The sequence below is a fragment of the Corvus brachyrhynchos genome, unplaced genomic scaffold (genome assembly GCF_000691975.1).
Source record: "Corvus brachyrhynchos isolate BGI_N302 unplaced genomic scaffold, ASM69197v1 scaffold43, whole genome shotgun sequence".
Classification (NCBI taxonomy): Eukaryota; Metazoa; Chordata; class Aves; order Passeriformes; family Corvidae; genus Corvus; species Corvus brachyrhynchos.
The window spans coordinates 1,129,913-1,151,720 of NW_008237353.1; the positions used below are offsets into that span (position 1 = coordinate 1,129,913).

A 21,808-nucleotide genomic window follows, 5' to 3' on the forward strand; every position below is an offset into this window, starting at 1 on the left:
CCCTCGTTTATACATGCCTTATAAATAAAAGTATTCAGCTTGTTCTTAAGGGTCCATTTACTTTGGTGGTCCAAAGGATATATATGTTGCTCAGTGCTTTGTGTTCTCCACTGGTAATTATATTAGCCGTGTGCAATCTTCAGAAATGAGCAATCAATCCTAATGAAGCATCCTCCTCAGTGAGAAGCAGAATTAATGCTATTCTTTTTCTAATTACTCCAGAGACATCCTCAGCTTGTGAGTGAGAAAACAAGCAAAATCTGAATTCTGGCATTCAAAATGAAAACTTTTCTGTTCATGCTGCATACACATTTTTCTACTGAAGAATTTTTGAAAAGGTTGAAGTACAAATTAAAACATACCAGGCCTGGTAGTGGAGAGTGACAGAAGTTTAATGGTCTGGTAGCTCTGTTCAAGGGACTGCAAGAGGAGATGTGATCCTGTGAAGGGTTCAGGTACACATGTGAAAATGCAGAAGCAACTCAACTTCTGTCTACATATCTGTATGTGTATGTGTACATAAGTGTATCTATTTTACAAACATATATTAAAAAATCACTACAGACATGGTCAGAGGCAAAAAAAAAAAGGAAAAATATTTTAAATACGAACCTTGAGGGAAAAAAGTCGGACCTTCTCTTGCTCTGAAATTATTCCTAAGTTCTTCAAGAAGTTATGCAGACTGACTTGCAGGGTTTGACAAAGAACTTATTACAGGTTTGAGAAATGGAAAAGAAACATTCCTTTCCTCTGAAAGCATTTTGAACCGTCTCAAATATCTATCCCCCTGTGCCAAGACAAAGATTGGCCTTTCAGTTGATAAGAAATGCACATAAAAGAGCAGGCCTAAATAAACACAAAAGAGCACATTTAATTTTGTGGAGAATGAAAAGGAAAAAAAAATCCATTTTAAAGATGGAAGGCAGAGAGAATTGCCTCTAGCAAATATAAATCACACAGCCTTGGCATGCTTCTTCTCAATGCTGAGGCTCTGTAGAGATGGGACAGTATAGAAACAGGGCGGGAGCCAAGAGCAGACTGCAGGGCAGCCACTGGGAATGATGCCAACACCTCTGCAGAAAGTGCTCCATGCTTTTCCTCACACCATGTCCTGTGGTCTTGATGGTGCTGCCTCCACAGGGAACATCCCTGTCACAGCACTGGGTGTGGATGTGCCTGTGTAGCCCTAGAAGACAGGCAACTCTAGGAGAAAAACATGAGCCTTAACTATTTTGATACCGTTGTTTCACTGCTCTGCATGTCCTGTTGGCCAGTCACCTCCTGGTGAGCCTTCTACTGGTTTTCAAATATGCTTAGTATTAGACACACAGATAGAAATTTCTTTTGTTGTTTTACTTCTCCAATATCCATATGCAGAACCCAAGCATTTAGGACAACATTTGTAGCTTCCTTCACTGAAAATTTAGGAAGCGTTGAAATAATCACCTGGGACCAAATTTAATTGGGGTGCTGGGATAAAGTCCCCAGATTATCACAAAATCTTTAATGGCCAAGTGACAGGAGACTAGGCATGTCTGATTTGATAGACCCCGATGTTGTAAAGTTCCCTTTGATCTTGATTCATTAAGCTGTTAATTTTCACCAGCACAGATAATGTTTTCTGAAATTAATTAGATATTTTCCGACTGAATCACCAGCAACCCATAAAGTCTCCTAAAACACCAGAGAACAAAATATGTGCCACTAAGATGGGATCTCAGTAATACCTGAGTGTATTTGAGCCCAAATTTAGCCTAATATTAGAATGGGGTGTAGCTTTGGTTGTATCTGGCCACTTATCTATTGCATTTAAGCTGTTTGCATTCTTTTGCTTTCTCCATTCAAGATTTTGAAGAGACACATAGCACATTTTTAGTTTATTTTTAGATATTGTGCTTTCTGGTTATGTCTGTGTAGAGTCAGAACTAATTCATAATTAGAGGCAAACATTTAACAGGGTAGGAAATGTTAAAAGTCCTCAAAAGTTACTTCTTACAATACAGAAGAGACAAGAATGAGGTTTGACAACATGAATGCTGGGGGTCCCGCTACCTTGCAGCAGCTGGTTATTAGTGACAGCTTTATAAAAGTTTTTGCAACTACAATTTGTCCAATAAATACTCTGCAGTATTTTATAATGCAGTAGTCACATATGTGTCAGAAGACTCCTCTGGAGATGAGCCCAAGACATAATCCCTGAGCTTCCTCCACTGTGACGTTACCTCCAGCTGCCTGCTCTGGCTGGCTACATTCATGAAGACAGGTTACATTCATGTGGGGGCAGTGGACAGTTCTCTCACTGTGTGCTCAAGGGAGAAGCAGCAGAGCAAAAGCAGTTCTCTTTCACCAGGTTCTCATGGGAAATGGGACCCTGATGCAGTTTCTCCCTCTATACTTCCTCTCTCTGCTGCTTCCTGGAGAGTAGTACCTATCACACAAGCATCAGGAAGTCTTCTCATTTTTGAAACCCTCTTCAAGGCCTTGCATAGGAATTCATGCAGAGCTATACTTCTCAACCTTTAGGCTGATCATGCCTTGTTTTTGTTCTCCAAATTCAACCTGAGCCTTGGATGCATATGTGGTACAGAAGAACAGCAAAGAATTTCTGTCTCCAATCTTCCCCTGAAGACAGGGCTGCAGATCTTGCTGTAGCCAGCAGGAGATGCACGGCAAATCTTTGAGAACAGTTTTTAACTTGTCTTTATGAATCTGCTCAAAAACTCATTGAAACAAGAAAAGAGGCTCCCACCGTTTAGGTACAAGTGATTACAGGAGAGAAGAGCTGAAAAAGTAAAAGCTGCTTGTCCAAATGAAGCCAGCAAATATCAGACACATCACCCCATTTCTACTATGGAGCTCCCTCAACAGGCCACACTGGTTTTTGCACTGTTTGTTGAGTTTGGGGAGTTTTTTGCACATTATTTTACAGAATTAATTACTTGGAAGGAATTTAAAGAGTATCTCATTAACTTTATGACAAGTTGTATTAGTTGTAGTAAGTACAGAAAATTCCTTGTAGTACATAGTACAGCAAAGGTCACAGTATAAGGTCATTCAGGTGAGGAAGAACCTTAGCAGGTCTTTAATCCAACCTCCTGCTCAAAGCAGAGCCAAGTATGGGATCAAACCAGGTTGCTCAGGCCTTTGACCAGCTGGGTCTTGAAAGCTTCAGAGGATGCCAGCTGTACAACCTGTCTGGATAAGCCTCCACTAACTGGCTCTTCTCATGGCAGGGAAGATATTTTCCTTATAATCCAGTCTTGAACCTCTTTTTTTTCACTTTTTTCCACTGTCTTTCCTCCTCCCACCACACACCATGAAAAGTATTATTGATAACCTGGCTTGTAGGTACTGGGAGGCTGCTGTTAAGCTTTCCCCCACAATCTGTCTTTTCTCCAAGCTGAACACGCCTCAGTCCCTCAGGTGCTCTAGCCCTCAGCCACTGCAGTGACCCCGTGCTCAACTCATTCTGTTTTTTTGATATCTTTCCTGGTGGATACTAAGCTTGCAGTAGTCTAGATACAGTCTAAGGACTGCTAAATAGGAGGGCATCCTTCTATCAATAGAAGAATCCTTTGATCTTCTGGTTTTTCTTGTACCACCCAGGAGTCTGTTGTCCTTCCTTGCTGTCAGGGTACAACGCTGGTTTACATTCGGGCAAGGAGTCAAGAAGGAGCATTTCTGCTACTGGCAGTATAGCAAACACAGCCAGCTCTGCCACAAGCCCATGATTCCCAGGCATGTCCTCTTTCTCCATGCAGTAATTGATCTGGGGCAGAATTTGAAGATTTTAATGAGCATTTCTACAACCCCTGCTGCAGCAACATTTGCTGCCATACACACAGGAGTTTCGAGCATCCCATCTGCAGCAGTTGTATCTTCAGTGTGTGCTGACCAATTCTCCAGCCATGTTCAGTGACTAGGAAGCATCAGAGTTGGTATATTTGGTGCACAGCTCCAGTGTACCACTAACACATCAGAAAAACCATATAGGAGCAAACCTGTGCAACAAATAAACGTATGTTTATCTCATGAAAACCCCAAAAGAAATGCAGATGCTAACTGCAGATGTTAGCAAAATTATCTCTATGGAAAGGGTGAGGGATGGCCTGCTTGTCAAAAGTCTGATGTGTAGCAAATATTGTGGCATCCACAACTGTCTTTTAAGCAATTGATTGTCATCAAGAGTGGAGAGGTTCATGTCTTAATATCTTTTTCATCAATTCTAGCATACAAGTTATTACATAGTGCTGAGTGGTCACAACCCCACTGGAAACCAACATCTTGCAAAATTGCTCATTATTCTCTTGAGCATGAAAAACCTCAGCCAGAAGAGATTAATCAGACTTGCACACCTGGCTTCACACAGTTTGCTTCTTTTTGGTTACAAGCGCTTTGTGCAATGATTTAAGACTCTGGTAATGTTTCACTGAGAAGACACTTATCATAGATACCTTGTTCTTATTTCTCCTGTCCAGCTTCTTATTTGTCTACAGATGCCCATGTCTGATGTATAGTCCATGCTGAAGACAATAATTGTTACCATGCCGGTTCATAAATCATGTACATTGTGAAATTAAAACAAACAGAGGAAAGAGCTGTAAAACTCGGTCACCTCACTCTTACATGCAGGGAGAAGTTGTTCTATCCTTGACTGTAGATGATGGTAGCACAGTTTCCAACAGCGCGCCCGGAGCCCATGGATTTGGGCAAGGCCCCACTTGCTCCGCATAGTCACTGATCAGACCACACATTAAAACTTGCAGTACCAAGGTCTCCATTACTGGCGTCAGTGAAGATACACAGTTACATTTCCCAGCAAATGGATTGAACTCTCTTCCTATTGTAGTCATTCTCCTTTCAACCATTTTATTTAAACAAAGTAGAATTCTCCTGAAGGTGAAGGGCAGACAAGTAGATTTAATTCCTCTGGTTCATTTCCAAGAGTCTGTTTTGGTATTAGGACCATATTCAGACAAGCTCAAGAACCTGGGTGTAACACAGTCAGTCTGAATAAAGACATGAAAAATAATGGGCAAGTGTCCAGTGGAGTCACCCAGCACTGGTACCATTGAAAATATGTTGATGAGAAGCATTTGTTTAAATTTAAGTGGCATCTTTGTTGTGCTGAGTCGAAACCAGAGTGTGCGCCTCTGATTCACGATGGAATGAATATGGGACTGCTCAGGATAACTAAGCTAGACTTGTTCTCCTGTGCAATTCCAGAGCTGCAGTGCCTGTGCCACAACTCTACTACATGAATGCTTGCATGAGGAAAGAAATTTTCACTATTTAGAACAAAGAAGGAAGGATCTCTGTTTGCTTTATACCTGAGCTATTTGACATGTCATGCTCACTTCCAACATACAATATTGCTCTGATCTTCAGGATCACAAAAGGCAGCAAACCCAGATGAACTTCCAGTTATTCTTTTGTCAAAAGCAAGAGATGCCTGCAGTTGGGATCTCTTTGAATTCGCCATTAAGGATGGCTGCCACAGAGTGATGGGGCATCCAGGAACAGGCACTGTCAAATGAAGACTTTAATTGACATACTGCAGAAAGGGATCTTAAACCAACCTGTATTTGTCAAAATGGAAGTGCAGATCTCAGTGTAGTCTTTGTAATTCAGGACAAGCTGTAGAAGTAAAATTGCCTGAAGCATAAATGTATGAAGAAACCCACTTTTTTACTACAAGTCCCATAGGAGCCTTATTCTCAGGGCTCTATACGATTTACTCTTTGCTCTTTCTGTTATTTACCTTTTATTGAAGAAGTGTGTTCTTTTATGCAGGATACAAAGAGGAAATATATACAAATAATATGTTTGTAAGAAAAACAAGGTGACTTGAAGACCTTTATGTGCTTGAATAGAAAATCCTGAAAGTGGTTTTTTTTTCTTTTACTGCTTTGGCAAACTCATGAGTTAAATTTCAGCCTTGGTAGAGCCATCAGAAGAATTTTGCCTGCAAGAGGCGACATGTTAAGTGAATCTAATATTACGTTGAAAGGTGAAAGACTTGGATTCTACTCTCTGTAACTCTTCCACTCTGCAATGTGGAAAGGCCACTTTTTCCCCATGCCCCTACATCATGGTGTAACCCCAGCCAGCAGTCACGCCCGACACAGCCACTCACTCTCTCCCCCACCAGTGGGATCGGGGAGAGAATCAGAAAGGTAAAAATGAAAAAACAAATTAGTTGAGATAAAGACAGTTCAGTAGGGAAAGCAAAAGCCATGCACACAAGCAAAGAAAAACAAGGAATTTGTTCACTGCTTCCCATGAGCAGGCAGGTGTTCAACCATCTCTAGGAGGGCAGGGCCTGCCCCATCACAAGTAATGGCTACTTGGAAATACAAATGCCATCACTCCCAACATGCCCCCTTCCTCCTTCTTACCTTCAGTTTATATACTGACCATGATGTCATATGGTCTGGAATATCCCTTTGGTCAGCTGGGGTCACCTGTCCCAGTTGTGTCTCCTCCCAGCTTCCCATGCATCCCAGGTTTTCTCAACAGTGTGGCAGTTCAAAAAGCAGAAAAGGCCTTGGCTCTGTGCAAGCCCTGCTCAGCAGTAACAAAAACATCTCTGTGTTATCAACCCTGTATTCAGCACAAATCCAAAAGAGCTCCATACCAGACACCGTGAAGAAAATTAACTCTACCCCAAGCAAAACCAGCACGTGGTATTTCATCTTTGCACTCCCTTTGACCCCTCTATGTTGTTAGCCTATAGAAACACTCTGGAGAGGGGGAAAGCTTACACTGTCAGCATCTTGCTCCTAGCATAGCAAAACCACTAATATCAAGTGGATACTGTGGAAGATCTGACTAGCACTAAAATAAGTCAAGAGACATATCTGGACTTGGCTCATGGTCTTTTTTCACCTTATGATGCTTAATCATTTTCAAGAAGTGTTACTGCTTGCTAGTCTTCATATCATCCTGGCTATTAGATACAGGTGGAAGAACAGGCAATACCCAGAATAGGCCAGGAGGAAGGAAAGAATGAAGGGGATGGGGGGAAGGATAGTTTAAACTAAAAAGAACCATCTGGAAAAGGATTTTAGAAATCTCATACTGCTCAGGAGACCAATGACCTTTGGAGAACAGCATCTAACTCCCAAGCTTCCTCAGGTCAAAAAAGGATTCTGGCCCTGCAATTCCATGTTGCAGCAAGGGGAATGGACTGAAGTAGCAAGAGACGAAAGGTCATGCAAGCATTGCCCACAGAGCTAAATTGCAGAGACAAATATGTGCAGTATTCCAGGCTGGAAAGGGCCTGGCCTTCCTCCTAGGGACAAACTCAGAGTTGTTGCTCACAGTGTATATATTTTCTCCCTCTTTTGCTCTTAGCATATGTTGTGACCATTTCCCCCACCCATCTTGGCAGCTACAAGCCCTCATGTTACTTCTTTTCCCTTCTGAAAATATTTCACAGTGCAACTCCAAAAATCTCCATCCTTCAGTTGAGTTCTGGAAGAGGGGTTTGCTTGTGGACCTCTCACGGATTTCTCATTGAAGTCAGGGAAGTCTTTGCCTGGCTGATCAACTATGGGTTTCAGTGAACATTTAGGTAGAGTTAAAAAGGTAAAATTCAGTGCATGAGTCCAGGGAACAGTGCTTGCCACTTCTGTAAAAGAATACATTAGTCCTAACAATCTACTGCCCTTTAACTTTTCTCCTCATGTACCCTCCATTTTTCAAACCTGTCCTGTTTAGTATTCAAACTTTATTTCTTTTCTCTTTTGCCCTCTACTGTAATTTTTTTACACCAGATGTTTTGCACATTACAAACCCGTAAGAAGCGTGACTTGTAGTAATTGCACTGCAGTGGCTGAAATGGATCAGGAATCCCTGAGCTTTTGCTCTGGCAGTGATGGTAGTGAGTCATCCTGTAACTTCAGACACTGAATTGCTCTCACCCTAATTGCTCTCCCCCTATTTGTGCGCCTGTTGAGTGCAAGAAGCTGCATCTACCCCACAGGGCTATTTTGGAGGATTAGGGCTTTAAAGCATCAAAGTGTGCCACAAGCCTTGTTAAGTGTTGCTTAATGTGTTTATTAAGGGACATGCACAGCCCTGAGATGTTTTTTTGTGGGACTCAGGAGTGCTGCAAAACAACAGCATTTTTTCTGGAGACCATGCTGAGCATACAATAGGAGTTGTCTGTCACAACAGGGAAGGTGTGGAGTAGCAACCTCTATACCTGCTCACCCAGGCAGTTACTCTCGTCTCCATCTTCCTGACATAAAAATTAACACCAGGGCTCTCTTTCTTTTTTTTTAGATCCTGGCGCTCCTGTGAAACTGCCTTGTATGCCAGTTAAACTGTCACCTCCACTACCTCCAAAGAAAGTCATGATTTGCATGCCTTTAGGGGGGCCAGACCTCTCTCTCTCATCCTATTCCACGCAGAAGAGCTCCCAGCAGCCTTTGACCCAGCAGCACCACACTGTCCTGCCATCCCAGTTAGCAGCTCACCAGCACCAGCTCCAGTACGGCAGCCACAGCCAGCACCTTCCTTCTGGGTCCAGCACGTTGCCCATTCACCCTTCAGGGTGCCGGATGATCGAAGAACTGAACAAAACACTAGCCATGACCATGCACAGGCTAGAAAGGTAATGGATCAACTTTTAAAATTACATACTGGTGTTGCATTGCTTGGTTTGGTTTAGCAAGCCCCAGCCTTCTCGGAAAGCACTGCGGGGGTGCTTAGGATAGAATGGCAGTTCTGCTCTCCCATAGTCTCCCGGACAGCCCCACATGCCTGCTCTAGCTAGCTGTCGGCTCCACAACATGGTGGCAGTAAAGGAGGCGAGAAGGGTCCCTCCATATGGACCTCAGAGGAACTTTTATTACATGATGACAAGCCAGTTCCCAGAGGCAGAAAGACCACCTGGTGAGGGACCTTGGGGGTTTTTATGGGGACAAGGGAGGCAGAGAAAGCACATGGATGAATGATCTTAGGGTGCAGGGGCGGTACATGGGCAGAGTTGGGGTACTGGAACCAAAAGGGAGAACCTGAGGGAGTGGCCAGGGCTAGGGGCTGGGGAAGAGGGGACCATGTGGGAAAGGCAGAAAATTTAGTAAGAAAAGCAGTGGGGAAATAACAGCACCACATCTCCCCCTTTCTTATTAAATCGAAGAGGGAAGGGCTTAATTTTTATACAACAGAAAAATGGTAAAACAATGCAAAATAGTTCAATTTAAAATGATGAGGCGGCTGGTTGGTGTTCACTTTGGACATCGGTGCCAGTTGAGTTCTCACACAGCAGCTGCTTCTGTAGCTTATTCGCATATTGTATTCTGCTGGGGCTGCTGGGATGGCATCCTTTTGGTTGCTACTCGGCTCATTTCTGGTCCGGGTAGCGTGGCAGAGACGGGGGGCAGCGCTGCCATTCCCACGCCGTGCGGCGCGGAGCCGCAGCTCTGCACTGATACCCTCGGGGCAGGCCGGCCCGCACGGTCCCGCGGCTGGCCTGCCCCGCATACTGGTGTGCACTGTTCCCTGTTAACCTCAGTATCAGTGTCATCGCTTGAGTTATGTGCCTAGGACTTGAATGAGGTGACACCTCAGGGGTTTAACAGCTTCAGGGCAGAGTCATTTCTGGAGAAACAGAGACAGGGGAAGAGCCTTTCCAGGCTTGTTTGACGAGTTTGTGGCAGAAAGGAAATATAAAGACCAAATTTCCTGAACCCTGTTGTCCTGTTCAAGGAAGTAGGTAATAACAGCCAATGGAGAAGATTTTAATAGGACGTGCCTGGCTTGCAATATGTACTGCTGAGGTATAACTGCAGAGCTCCAGTTGAGTGGAGGATTGCTAAATGCAAGGAAAGGAAGATTCATGAAAGAGCAATTAGAATCCAATGTGCCACTCCAGCAGGGCATCTGATTAGTATTACCAAATAGCTCAAAACAATTCATGTAGACTTTCTAAAAGTCACTTAGAGGGGTTTTAATACAGTATTTAAATTATTTAAATTAATTTAAATTGTATGTTTGATCTTAAAATAAGTATTTAACCCATTCCACAGCAGCTACCTTCTTAGCTGTTTGCATCTGGCAAGAGGTAGCACATTTGATCAGAAATGCCTTACCCACCTTGGGGCTGTTTTTTGTTACTGTCACTTATGAGTATCTCTGAGTGTTTCTTCAAGTAGTCTGAGTAAGTGAAGTAGCATGTTGTATATAAATGCAAACTGCCCTCATAGACTGCTACATCAGCAAGCTTTGGAAAATTTATTTTACCTTTCAGAGGAAAACCAAGAAAGTCCCAGAACACAGAACGTAGTCTGAAAAATTACATGTTTTATTTAGTACCAAGGACAGCTTTGTAGCCAGCTTGTTCTAGGAGCATCATATCATCCTTCTGTTGTACAGGAAGGCAAAATATTTGGTCTAACAGACAAAATGCCTAATGATTTACCCCAGTACGTCTTTCTGATAATGCTGCCTTCATTATATTCCATAGCTGGAAACAACTGGATTATTGATGGCAGATTCTCCTTACTGCCTGAAAAAGAGTTGGCAGACCAGAGGCTGTCTCAGACTGCCAGCTTATTTTAGTACCAGAATAGTGGCACATCTGTGATTACATCATGGGGCTAATGTTTCTACAGCATGGGGGAATTCTCAGCTGGGGAAAAACTACTAGGGCTATGAAGGACATTCCTATTCCCATCAGTGAAAGAGCTGTAGAGGTAGGATTAGAAAGAGCATCTACATTGCCTCCCACTGCCATGCCCAGTGACTACCCATTTACCTCTCACATTGCCATCATGGCTGGTGAGGTGCCTCTACACCACCCCAAAATTCAATGTGCCAGGCGCAGAGCATAGCTGTTGTCTTCCAAAGGCTCCTTTGGGGCTGCACTTCCCATGCCATCCCCAGCTTAGGTCGGACGTCTTAATGTCTGGCTCACACTTGTGCAGAAGGCCCTTTGTTAGCCTGAGCCCAGTGACATCTCTCAGAGCATGACTTCATTGTGGCATCTGTTGCCCCACAGCAATGAATGCTCCAATTTCTAGTCATCCATCATGTTTATGTCTACAAATACGTTTAACTGATTTCAAGACAGGGATGCTGTTTGGGTTTAACTATTAATTTGAAGCTGAAGCTCTGCTGCTTGTTAAAAACTGAGTAAGCAAGGATTCATGTCCCAATTTGAAGCAGTTGCTTCCCTTTGCAATTAATAAGAAGAAAATAAGAAAAGGTTGTGGCACTGATATTTCACATTTAAAATTAATATGAATCCTAGTTCATGATATTGGAGACAGATTTTTCACAGCCTTTTTTTTTGTGTTGATAAACTTATTTAAATCATGGATTAATGTATTGAGTACTTCAGTTGTGCTGCTTGTCAATACAAATCAATAACTTTCGCATTCACAAGGGAGAAAATAGGTCATGATTGTCTCCTCTGCAACAGCAATTGTTATTTTTGTAGTATTTAGAGGTAGAAGTATTTCAAACCATTTACAGGTCTGTGGAGCTGATCTTGCTGTTAAATTCTTCATTTGCTTTTTCAAGCCACATTGTGATCTAGATAAATTTGCCAAGTTTGCTTGAAGATTTGTGCAGATTTTTTAAATATATTTATTTAACTTGGGAGACAATTATTTGCACCAAATACAACACCATGCCACTGTTTTCTACAATTTTTTGTAGAAAAAAACAGTGCTTACTTTCCCTTATTGTAAAAATCTGCATTAAACCCAAGAGAAATTATGCTGCAGTATTTGTCACTGTACACTTCAGCCCAAAACTCTTGAGGGCCTGTTAAAACTGCAGAGATCCTAGATCTCCTTCCTCTGTTTGAAATTCGGTAGTGTGCTCACTTCTGTAGCATGCATAGGATATGGAGTGACATCCTTTGCTGTTCCTTCCAAGCTAACAATGTACTGGGCTACTGCTGTTGGGTCAATAATCTTGAGGAGATGAGAGAGCCTGGTAAGTCTCTGAGGCACCTTCTGGTGAATACTAAGGGGCTTTTTCTTCTGATGTCAGACATTATCTCAAAAGTATCCTACAACTTCACAGAATAATTGCCATGGTGCTGCAGTAGCAATGCTGCCAGGTCTGGTATTTTGAGGGATTATTTAGAATAGTGTTTTGTTTTTAATAAGGGATGATCATATAAACAAGTATAGATCAGGTTTCAGCTCTACATTTTTTTCCTAATGGAATTTTTCCTTTTCTTCCTTGTATCTAGTTTCTTTGATCCTGGTGCAGTGGAAGCTCCTCAAGGTCATTTAAGCTCTATTGATACTTGCTGTATCAGGTTGTATCAAATCCATATTTTGCCCAGTAAACTTTTCTTAGACCTCACAACTCTCCTCTTCACCACGTCTCTGAGTGTGGACATGAAAAACAGATGAAAGGCTAAAACATTCTGTTCCTCTAGCAATCTGGATTTTTTGCTCACACAGTTAAGGTCTCTGGAATTTGGATAGTGTAACAACATTTGAAGACTGATAGTTGAAATCAGTGCTTTGCCAATGAGCCACAGGCTTGCCAGAGAAAAATGAGCTCTCCCTCTGTACAGACCTGGAAGCCAGATTTTTCTGTCTTTGACCTTGAGAAAGTTACTGAGTCTCTCTATTTTCCCCTCTGCAGGAGTGATTGCATGTAACTGCCTCACCTAGATCTAGTGCATATTAATAAGTTAAGGTCTTAAGGTACATTAAAAAGCATGTAATAGCTATTCAAGTCCCAGTTGTTCTTATGGCTTAAAATGGCAGTTACTTCCTGGATTTTTTTATTCAATTTTATTACAGACATTATAGAACATTAAGTTCATTTGTGCACTTAACGCTTTTGATTGCAAACATTTTCTGGTACTCATAACGTCTATTCATACCCTATTCTCAGAAGGGCAATCTGCCCCTTGTCATAGTATGACTATTATGACATGTCATTTGTGCTGCCAGTTTGCCTCTATTCTCCCTGATAAATTACCAGTTTTATGGTAGATTAAGTTGAAACAGAGAAATGTGTAATTTCCATGTAACGTTTTTTCTGCAACCTCTGTTGCCAATTTGTGTCCTACTGCAAATGACTTTCTCCTTCAGCCCAAAGGGTGTGTGTCAAGCGTAAGTAAAACTCTAGATTTGGACACCATTTTTCACCATTTTAGAATGCATTTTAGGAGTTTATGAAAATCTGGTAAGCTCTGCCACCAAAATACGCAGATTTCATCCTCCTGACTGAAATGTATTTGAGAAGAAACACCATGCCCCAAAGCTGTGCATCACAAACAGTGGCTAAAGAAGCTTTAGAAACCCTCTCGTGACACCGAAACATGTCTTTAATTTTGACTTAGTGAGGCAGTTTCTTGATCTGAAATAGCCTGATTTTCTGCCTTGCCTGTATAATTCTCAGCCTGTCTGGAAAGGTGACAATTAATTTCATTTACTCTGTGGGTTCATGTACAGGAGCGGGCGCAGATGAATCCAGGCCTCAGTTTGTCCAACGTACATACTAAAGAGCTGTTAAGTGGCAATATCTCACTCCGGGCTAGAATTGCCTCTGTGGTGGAGCAGTGAAAAATCACTGTGTCCAAAGAGACTGTGTGTGAGACCAGTTCCTCTGGGACACCCAGCTCAGCTTCAGACTGTAGATTTATGAAATGAGATGCATTAGACATTACTGCCAGTGTCTTGTAAATCTTACGAAACATATTTGAGTCAGAAAACGTTTCTCTTCCATAAAACTTGTCAAGAGAATTGCATCTTGTCTAAACTTTAGCATTGCCTAAGGATAGAAGCACTTCATATTTATAGTTCTGCCTTCTCTCTCTGTTTCTCACACACATTCCTGTAGTAGAAACGGATATACAATGGTTTGAAGTTTTTTCAGATTTTTTGTTTTAACTGGTGAGTACAGAAAAGTGTACTTGGATCTGAAAACATGTTGAGAAAAATGTAATGCTTTATTCCAAAATCAAAGGGCCTGGGATAACAGATGAGAAGTGTGCACGTTTTTCCCACTAGATTTTACAGGAGGTATTTCACTTTTTTCTTTTTTTTTATTTTGTCTGTACCATAAGTCACTCATATGCTTAAATTGTGATTTTTCATTGAAGTATTTTCTCTCTAAAAACATTGCAAGCTGTAGTGGTGTAACTTTTTTGCTGTTTTGATCATGTAAAGATGATGCAGCAGTAATTGCAAGTTCTTGTGCTGGAGAGCTATGAATTGTTCAAATCCGTGCATTAAGATCTTCTTGAAACAAGCACTTGCTTAACTGTAGTTTTTTTCTCTAATTTTGTTGCAAAACACAAAACTGATTTTAAATGGGCTTTTTGAAACAATAGTATGCTTTTTGGTGAATAATGCTAAAAAATTCTGTGGTGTAGACCACCTGACCATGTGGGAGTTTTGCTAATGACCCAGAGTCATTTATACACAATGGACATATCCAGTGACCTTGATTTGTCTTTCTTAAGTATACTGCAGTACTGCATGTATTTCATAAGCACTCTGCTTAGACAGCTGACTTAGTGAAATTGCTGTGGAAAGGGCTGATTTTAATCAAGAACGACACAAAACACTAGGAAAAATGAGGGGCTTAAAATAGAAAGTAGTATTATCAAGAAAGCGGATGATTCAGAAAACTTACAATGAGATGAGAAGCTGCCTATTTCTAGATCACTAGTTCAAATAAAAATCCTCTCTGGTAACTTGAAAATCTTGTTGCTATCCAATATCTGTTCGATAACCTAAATTGATGGATCACTTTGATATCTGCTACCCTATGTACACACCCATAAGGATGCATCCGTAATTCTACATCAATCCTTCACAGAACAGGGAAGCACCAAATAGTCCAGGATGCTGAACTACTTCTTGTTCCTTTCATTTGTACTTCCAGAAGGGCCTTAATGAATTTGTACTTACTCTCTGTGTATTTATTGTTCTAAAATTGACTGAATGATTCAGTGGTTGCGTGTATGCAATTGGAAGGCTTGGGGTATTTTTTTTTAGCAATGTTAACAGAATTTCACAGTATTACAGTTTTTTTCAGAAATTTCCTTCCAGACTTTTACATTTCCTCCCTTTCCTCTTTAAAAGACTTACTCAAAAATTAGCTTACAGAGAAAACAGATTTAATGAAGTTCATAATATAAAAATTCCAAAAGCATTTCAGTAAATCAAAAGTTGATTCAAAGTTTTTAAAAATTGTAGTGCGTTGATGTGTCATTATGAGAATTCAGCTGATGAATTCTAAAACTGCATCTGGGATAAAGTTTTTCGTGTCAAGCTCATTGAAGTCCAATACAAAAATTTGCAAGCCAATTCTTCATGAATTTCTCTTACTTTGTGATACAAAAAATGGACTACCACAAAGAAAATGGAGTTTCTCTCTTCAAGGCATCCAATAAAGCTCTGCATCTCACTGTTGGTTAGTCTGCAGTAGTAAATGTTGGAATTAACAAAATTATTTCTTTGAAGCTGAAGATGATAATAACAACATGGTATGGTGTGTTCACAGGATCTGAAGCCTTTTCTTCTCTTTCATCCCTAAGCATATTTGGGAACATTATAGCATTATATTCCTAGAACTACATTTTTAAAAGTCTCTGTGGAATGTTATCTGGCAGCCATTTAAGAATCCATTCTAACTTTTGGGTTAGAAGAAAGCAAAATGTTTCAAGTGGAAAATAGTAAAGTCAGTAGATTTCAGTAGAAATCTTTTAAAGAGAAGACTACATTTTATTCAAGATGCAGAATACCTCTGGTATTCAGAGCAGGCTAAAATTAATTCAAGGCAATTGAGGCTTCTCAATAATTGTCAGATCCAAGTTTGTGTGCCTCAAGGTCAACTTGGCCAACACATCTGCTTTCACACCTGTGTTCTTCTGGAAAGTAAAATGGGCATTTGACATACAGAGGGTGTCCAGCAGGCAAATGTTCCCCATTTTTCGTATAGCTGTTGCATCAGCCAGGACTTCAGAGAGAGGGCAGTTTCTGCTGTCTCACAAATAATCCTGAGCTACCACCATTTTTTCCTGCCAGTCTTTCATTCTGATTTCACACTGGAAAAGCAACATGAGCTATTTAGATAAAAACTGGTTGGGAAACATGATTCTGTTCCTGACTTTTCCTTTCACTTTGTGTTTGACATTGTGTTCACCTCCTCATATTCCTGTTTTCCTACTTGATATGTTATTTGGTAAAGGGCTTTGAATTCAACACAAACAGCTAGATGGTAGCAGTCCTCACCACTATTCTTAACCTCATAAGATGCAGAAAATAATCAATCACACCTGTAACAAAAGAAATACGATGTTAGCACCAATTCTGATTGATCTTCAGCACCTGGTTGGATAAGGAGCTGGGGCAGGAGAAGGGATATCATCATGGTCACCCCCCAGTATGTAACTGTACCATTAGCAAACAAACCTCTCAGGTTTTGGCTACTTCCTTGGTTACTCTCACCTGGTCCCAAAGTCCCTTTTCTCCAAGCCCAGTTTCACATGCTCGCTCCCCTGCGCGTCAGAAAGTTGTGCCCTTGCCATCCCCTCAAGTCACTCAACATCATCTTGTCCAACTAGTGCAAGCCATATTTTCCCTCTGCCTTTCTACAGTTATCCTCTACAGTCTGTACTTCCTCCCACCTTTCACATTCCTTGCTGCCTGCACACCAGTGGAGAGGTTACACAGACGCCAGGCTGGAGAAATGCTTACCACTGAGTAGCTGGTGCTTACCGCTCTGAGTAACTGGTCACTTAGTATTTGCCACAGATCTTTAGAACTGTCCTACCTCTCCCTAATAAGTGTTGTATCCTAAATCTAATAAGGACTCCGTTTAAACCCATTAGATGTCTTGCTGGTCTTGAAGATCTTTCTGTTCTCATTTCTTCTCAAAAAGGGATGAAAGACCACTACTTTCCTATACACAGTGAGAGAAGCAACTCTGGCTTTCATTGAGCTGTTTCCTTTAGTTTATTTATTCTTTTTTCTTTCCCAACAGCTCTGGTTTACACACAAGTGACAGTGTTACAAAAACAGGACCTGGGGGCCTTCCAGACATGAGACAAGTGCCAACTGTTGTGATCGAATGCGATGACAATAAAGAAAATGTGCCTCATGAAACTGACTATGAAGATTCTTCCTGCCTCTATCCAAGGCAGGAAGAGGAAGAAGAGGAAGATGAAGAGGAGGATAACTCCTTATTTACAAGTAAGACTCATTCCATTTTTCCTTTCTCACTTATTTTACTCTGAACTCACAATACACAAAGGAAACACAAGGCCTGTGTATTTTCTTTCTTGGCTGTGGCTTTCGTAACTCTCAGAGCTTGACTACATGGGGATGCCAATTCAAAATAACAAGTAGTATGAATTTTTAGTGATTCCCCTGATGTACATGAATTGCTGTCTGGGTAGTGCTCAGGCCAAATTCAGATGACAGGTTTAGGCTTACATTAGTTCAATTACAAATTGGCATTTGGATTCACTTTCCCAAGTGCCCGTGGTGAAGAGAAGCCCTGCCTTTGGCTTAAGTCGAGATCATCTCAATAGGTACTTCGGAAGGATGAAATAAGTGCCACATGTAGAGAATCAGAGTTTTTATATGTAGTCAGTATTAAATCACTTCAGAATCATAAATGTGCACATGCTTTGAAAGGGGTCACAATCAGAGGATTTGGCTCAGATAAGAAGAGGTTAATTGGTAGCCATATCACAATTACAGACTGGGAAAAGACCTGTGGCCTTCCTGACCGCTGTAAGGAAACTCAGCTCCTGCCTGAGTATGGCATGGTGGGACTCTCCCATGAAGACAAGATACAGTACTTTATGTATGACAGCTGCTTGTCATCCCAGAGACTGAAGTTCCAGGCCCTTGCATTTCTTTTCTTCTGAAAACTGGAAGCAGTATAATCAAACGTCCCTTTTAAAACACACAGAAAGAAGATTCTAAAACAGGCATATTTCATCTCCTCAGAACACCACCTTACCCTGCAAGTGAAATTAAGCAGTGTTTGCTCCTAAACTAGAAACAGAGCAGAACTGTGCTATCTCACACTCTCCTGACAAAGGCCAAAATTCCCATGTGTTTGTGTCTCTCTGTTTGTGTCTGTCTTGCTTGCTCAAACTGCTTTGGACACAAGCCTGAAAAAGCAAATATGAGCCATAAAAGGCCACTGGTTTTTACAGTGTCTTTGCCACTGTCACTGCCTGAGAAGCAGTCAGTTAATGTACATAGAGATTTGTGCTGTTTCTGATTGGCTTTTGACTCCTTCTAGTGCTGGCTTGGATGTCTTGATATGACAGTGCAAGAGAGATTCAAATAGCCCTCTCTTTTCACTCAGAATCTGCTGCCTGCCCAGATTCTGAGGTTGAATTTTTCATTCCATTATGTGGAAATACTGTGCTACAGAAAGCTACAGATGCTACTAGCAATTCTAAAACAAGCCCTTCTTATCCACTCCCCTCTGTGGAGCAATATATTAACTTCTATCTCCTGTATACCTACCAATTTCAGCTTTTCCTTATTATGATATGAATTGAGGTTAATGGAGCACATGAAGTTAATGACACCCCTTTTCCCATAGTCCATACCAGTGTAAAGGAGAACCTCATATCCTCCCTTGGCTAGTGCTTCTTTGCCAGCTGCATGTTGTAATGAAATGATGACACCTCCTTTGGCAGAGCGTCTCCTCTCTCCCACAGGCCCCCTGGCAAGGAAACTCTGCAGGAAGGACTCTTTAGCAATCAAACTAAGCAACAGGCCTTCCAAGCGAGAGCTGGAGGAAAAGAACATCCTCCCCATGCAGACTGATGAAGAGAGGCTTGAACTTAGGCAGCAGATCGGGACAAAGCTGACAAGGTAAGAGACAAACGTTTTTTTAACTCTTGCTTTTGGAAATATGTGGTGGGATATAGCTTTTTCCTTAGACTTTAAACATTTGAGATCTGTTTCATTACAATGTTCAAGAGGAAAAGCCATGGAGAGGAAAAAAATGGGCCTAGACATTATTTCTGCTCCAATAAAGCTTCCCATACAACTCCTGATTTCATTTTCCTGGCAGATGCTATGGGAACTTTGGTTGTATTAAGTATCATCATGAGCTACATGAATTTGGTTCTTTTTGGCACCTCACTGGAAAATGTTCAGCTTTGATACCATTTTGGACTGTAGCTGCAGGTGCTATTTTATAAGCTATTAGTTTGGCCAAAGGTCAGAAGTATAACTTTCTCTTCTGACTGCATCTCCTGTGAATAGCTGAGGCTTTCCCTGGTACAAAATAGGTTAAGTCCTTTAGTACTTGCCTCTATTGGGTCAGGTTGGACAGATTTACCCTGTCTAGACACTTTCTTCTTCATAACAGTGTTACTCACCAACTGTTCTGGTGTTCTGTGTTGCATGGGGTATAAAGGGGTGGCCATTAAATGTGGAGGATTTCTGACAAGAATTAGTAAACTGAGGTCAGCTAGAACTGTCTTAAGAACCTTCTATGCACATGTCAGGATTTCTGTAATCAATTTAATCCTCTTATGGTGTCATCTTGGTGGTATGCAGAGCTGGTGAATGCTGTTAGTTGCTCTCCAGTAAGAAAACCACGAGGAGATGAGCAGCCAGTTGTTGGGAATTTTCTTGCAGGTTTTAATTTTTTTATTTTGGGGGTGGGCGGATAAGGGGGAAACACTGCTACCATGTTGTGGAGACAGGAAGAATAGGAGCTCCTGGTAAACACCACTTTCAGCATTTTATTTACTTTTCTTGCATGACCTTGTTTATCACCTCTGGAATAAACTAACCACACCTTTCCAACATGTCTTTGAAAGTTTTTGTGTTGGATCGTGCTTAGCCTACTCCAAGACCTGTCTAATTCTTCAGTATTCTTGTTGAGGGGCTTCAGCAAATATGCCCAAAATATGTAAGATGGTGCTGCACTGTTGCTGGTACTGTGATTTTTCAGTTCAGTCTTTATTTGGCTTTATTCCAGCCTTGTTAGACTATGCCTGCAATGGAGCGCTGGGTCCCAAAGAACAGGAAGGTCCCAGTGCTTATATGATTAAGTTTGAACCATTTTGAAGCATGTGAGGAATTTAATTTTTTTTCTCTTAGTCTGTCTCATTGCTTGACCTTGCAATGACATTGAACAACATTTCCACTGTGTTGCCTATTTGCCTAAATTACTTAGGTCTTTCTGAAATTTTCCAGCTTTGGCTGATCAAGAAAAGTAGTGTCATTTACAAACATTGATTCTGCACAGCTCACTGTGCACCAAGTCTTTTTCATTATAAGTATTTTATTTTTCACCTCTCCAAATCCTGCTTTTTTCCTTGCTAAACAATATTTTTTCAGCATTTGTCTTTTTAACACGGGAAACTATTTTTGGCAATACCCAAAACCCTTCCTGTCTAAGCCCCATTTTCTCATAATGTTGTTTTTTGTTTCCCCAATTGTATCTATGCTAATTTGTGTTAACAGTTTGAGCTATAATGTTTGATTTTGTCTTCTAATATAGCTAGGACTTAGGGGCAATCATGAATAGTTCAAATAATTAAAACTATGTATATATGAGTTCAAAATATAGCTGAGCTGAATGAAATTGCTGTTTCATTCCCACGTCCCATCACTGAAATGGGTAGAATTTCACAAGCCTTAACTGGAGTAGTATAGTTGCCAGTCTCACCTTTTAATTACTAGTATTTGCAACTTAGTATCTCATCCTTTTAAGAAGGTGAAAACAATCAAGAAATATGAGGAGAAAACAGTTTTGCTCATATCTAATATGCAGGAAGCCACAGGCATTTCAGCAGCAAAAAGGAAAGGTGCCTGTCTTACCAGTGCTTTATATCTAAATATGATGTATCCATGTGCACAGAATGATGAATATTAGGTTGAAATAGAGAGAATATTTCAGTTTGGACAGTATTTCCTTACTGTCCTGACTTTATTACTGAATCCATCCTTTGCTGTTGCTTGGTAATTGTCACACAGTGATGCAAATGCCAAGCAAAATTAAAGTAGTGAAGCATTTATAGTCCTTAGAGAAGATGCTAGATGCAGACTGTAATTGCAGCTGGCAGTTTTGTATTTCAGAGGGATTTGTACTGCTCCACCAATGGTTCCCTAGGGTTTAAAATATCCAGCCAATCAAATCACATATGCTACTTACAGAAGTAAAAAATGCAGAATAAAAACTTCAGAATATAGTTATTGTCTGTAATGGATCAATTAATTTTCAGCAAGAGGCTGATTAGGATACTTCAGTATTTATGCATAATCCTCACAGTATTTAGTTTGGAAGAGCTCATTGGCTGCCACATTTGGCAGATCAGAATTTAGTACTATAAAGAGAATGTATTTTTCAAAGATGCCTCTATCCAGGCATATTGAGATTGGCCATTGACATATTGTGTGGGACTAAAATCATCCCAGGTGCAGTTCCTCCAGCCTCATTAGAGTTGCACCAGGAATCAATTTGGCTCGGAAAGGTCTGTTCAGATCCTGTTTAAATGCAGCTTGGAACCTCTGAACCTCCTGTTATTCCCAGAAAATTGTTATGACTTTAGTGTTACATCAGCCAACTGGAAGAGAGACTCCAGAGCAGAATTCAGTTTCCTATGCTGGGAGAATAGTGCCTTGACCTACACCAGGCCTGTTGTAAGGGGGAGGCTGCAGGGACTGGATCTTATAGCAGGGCCTGGCTTACTACACACTTCAATGTTGCTCAACCATGAGACAAATTCTTTGTGCCTGTCATAGAAATTCTTCACGTGAATGTTGTGCTTTGCTGGTCTGTGTCCTGTATTGTGGCTTAGCACATGCCGATCCGAGCAAAAATGGAG

General features: G+C 41.1%; 1 protein-coding gene across 2 annotated transcripts in view; it reads left to right on the forward strand.

Annotated features, from left to right (window-relative positions):
• The window catches only part of PHACTR1 (phosphatase and actin regulator 1), a 145,745-nt gene that overhangs the window by 80,097 nt on the left and 43,840 nt on the right, over nucleotides 1–21,808 (forward strand). For both annotated transcript variants that reach the window (XM_017730649.1, XM_008630884.2), the window contains 3 exons: nucleotides 8,290–8,620; nucleotides 16,978–17,186; nucleotides 18,680–18,836. In XM_017730649.1, the coding sequence (XP_017586138.1) occupies nucleotides 8,290–8,620; nucleotides 16,978–17,186; nucleotides 18,680–18,836 (697 nt within the window). The remainder of the gene's footprint in view (nucleotides 1–8,289; nucleotides 8,621–16,977; nucleotides 17,187–18,679; nucleotides 18,837–21,808) is intronic.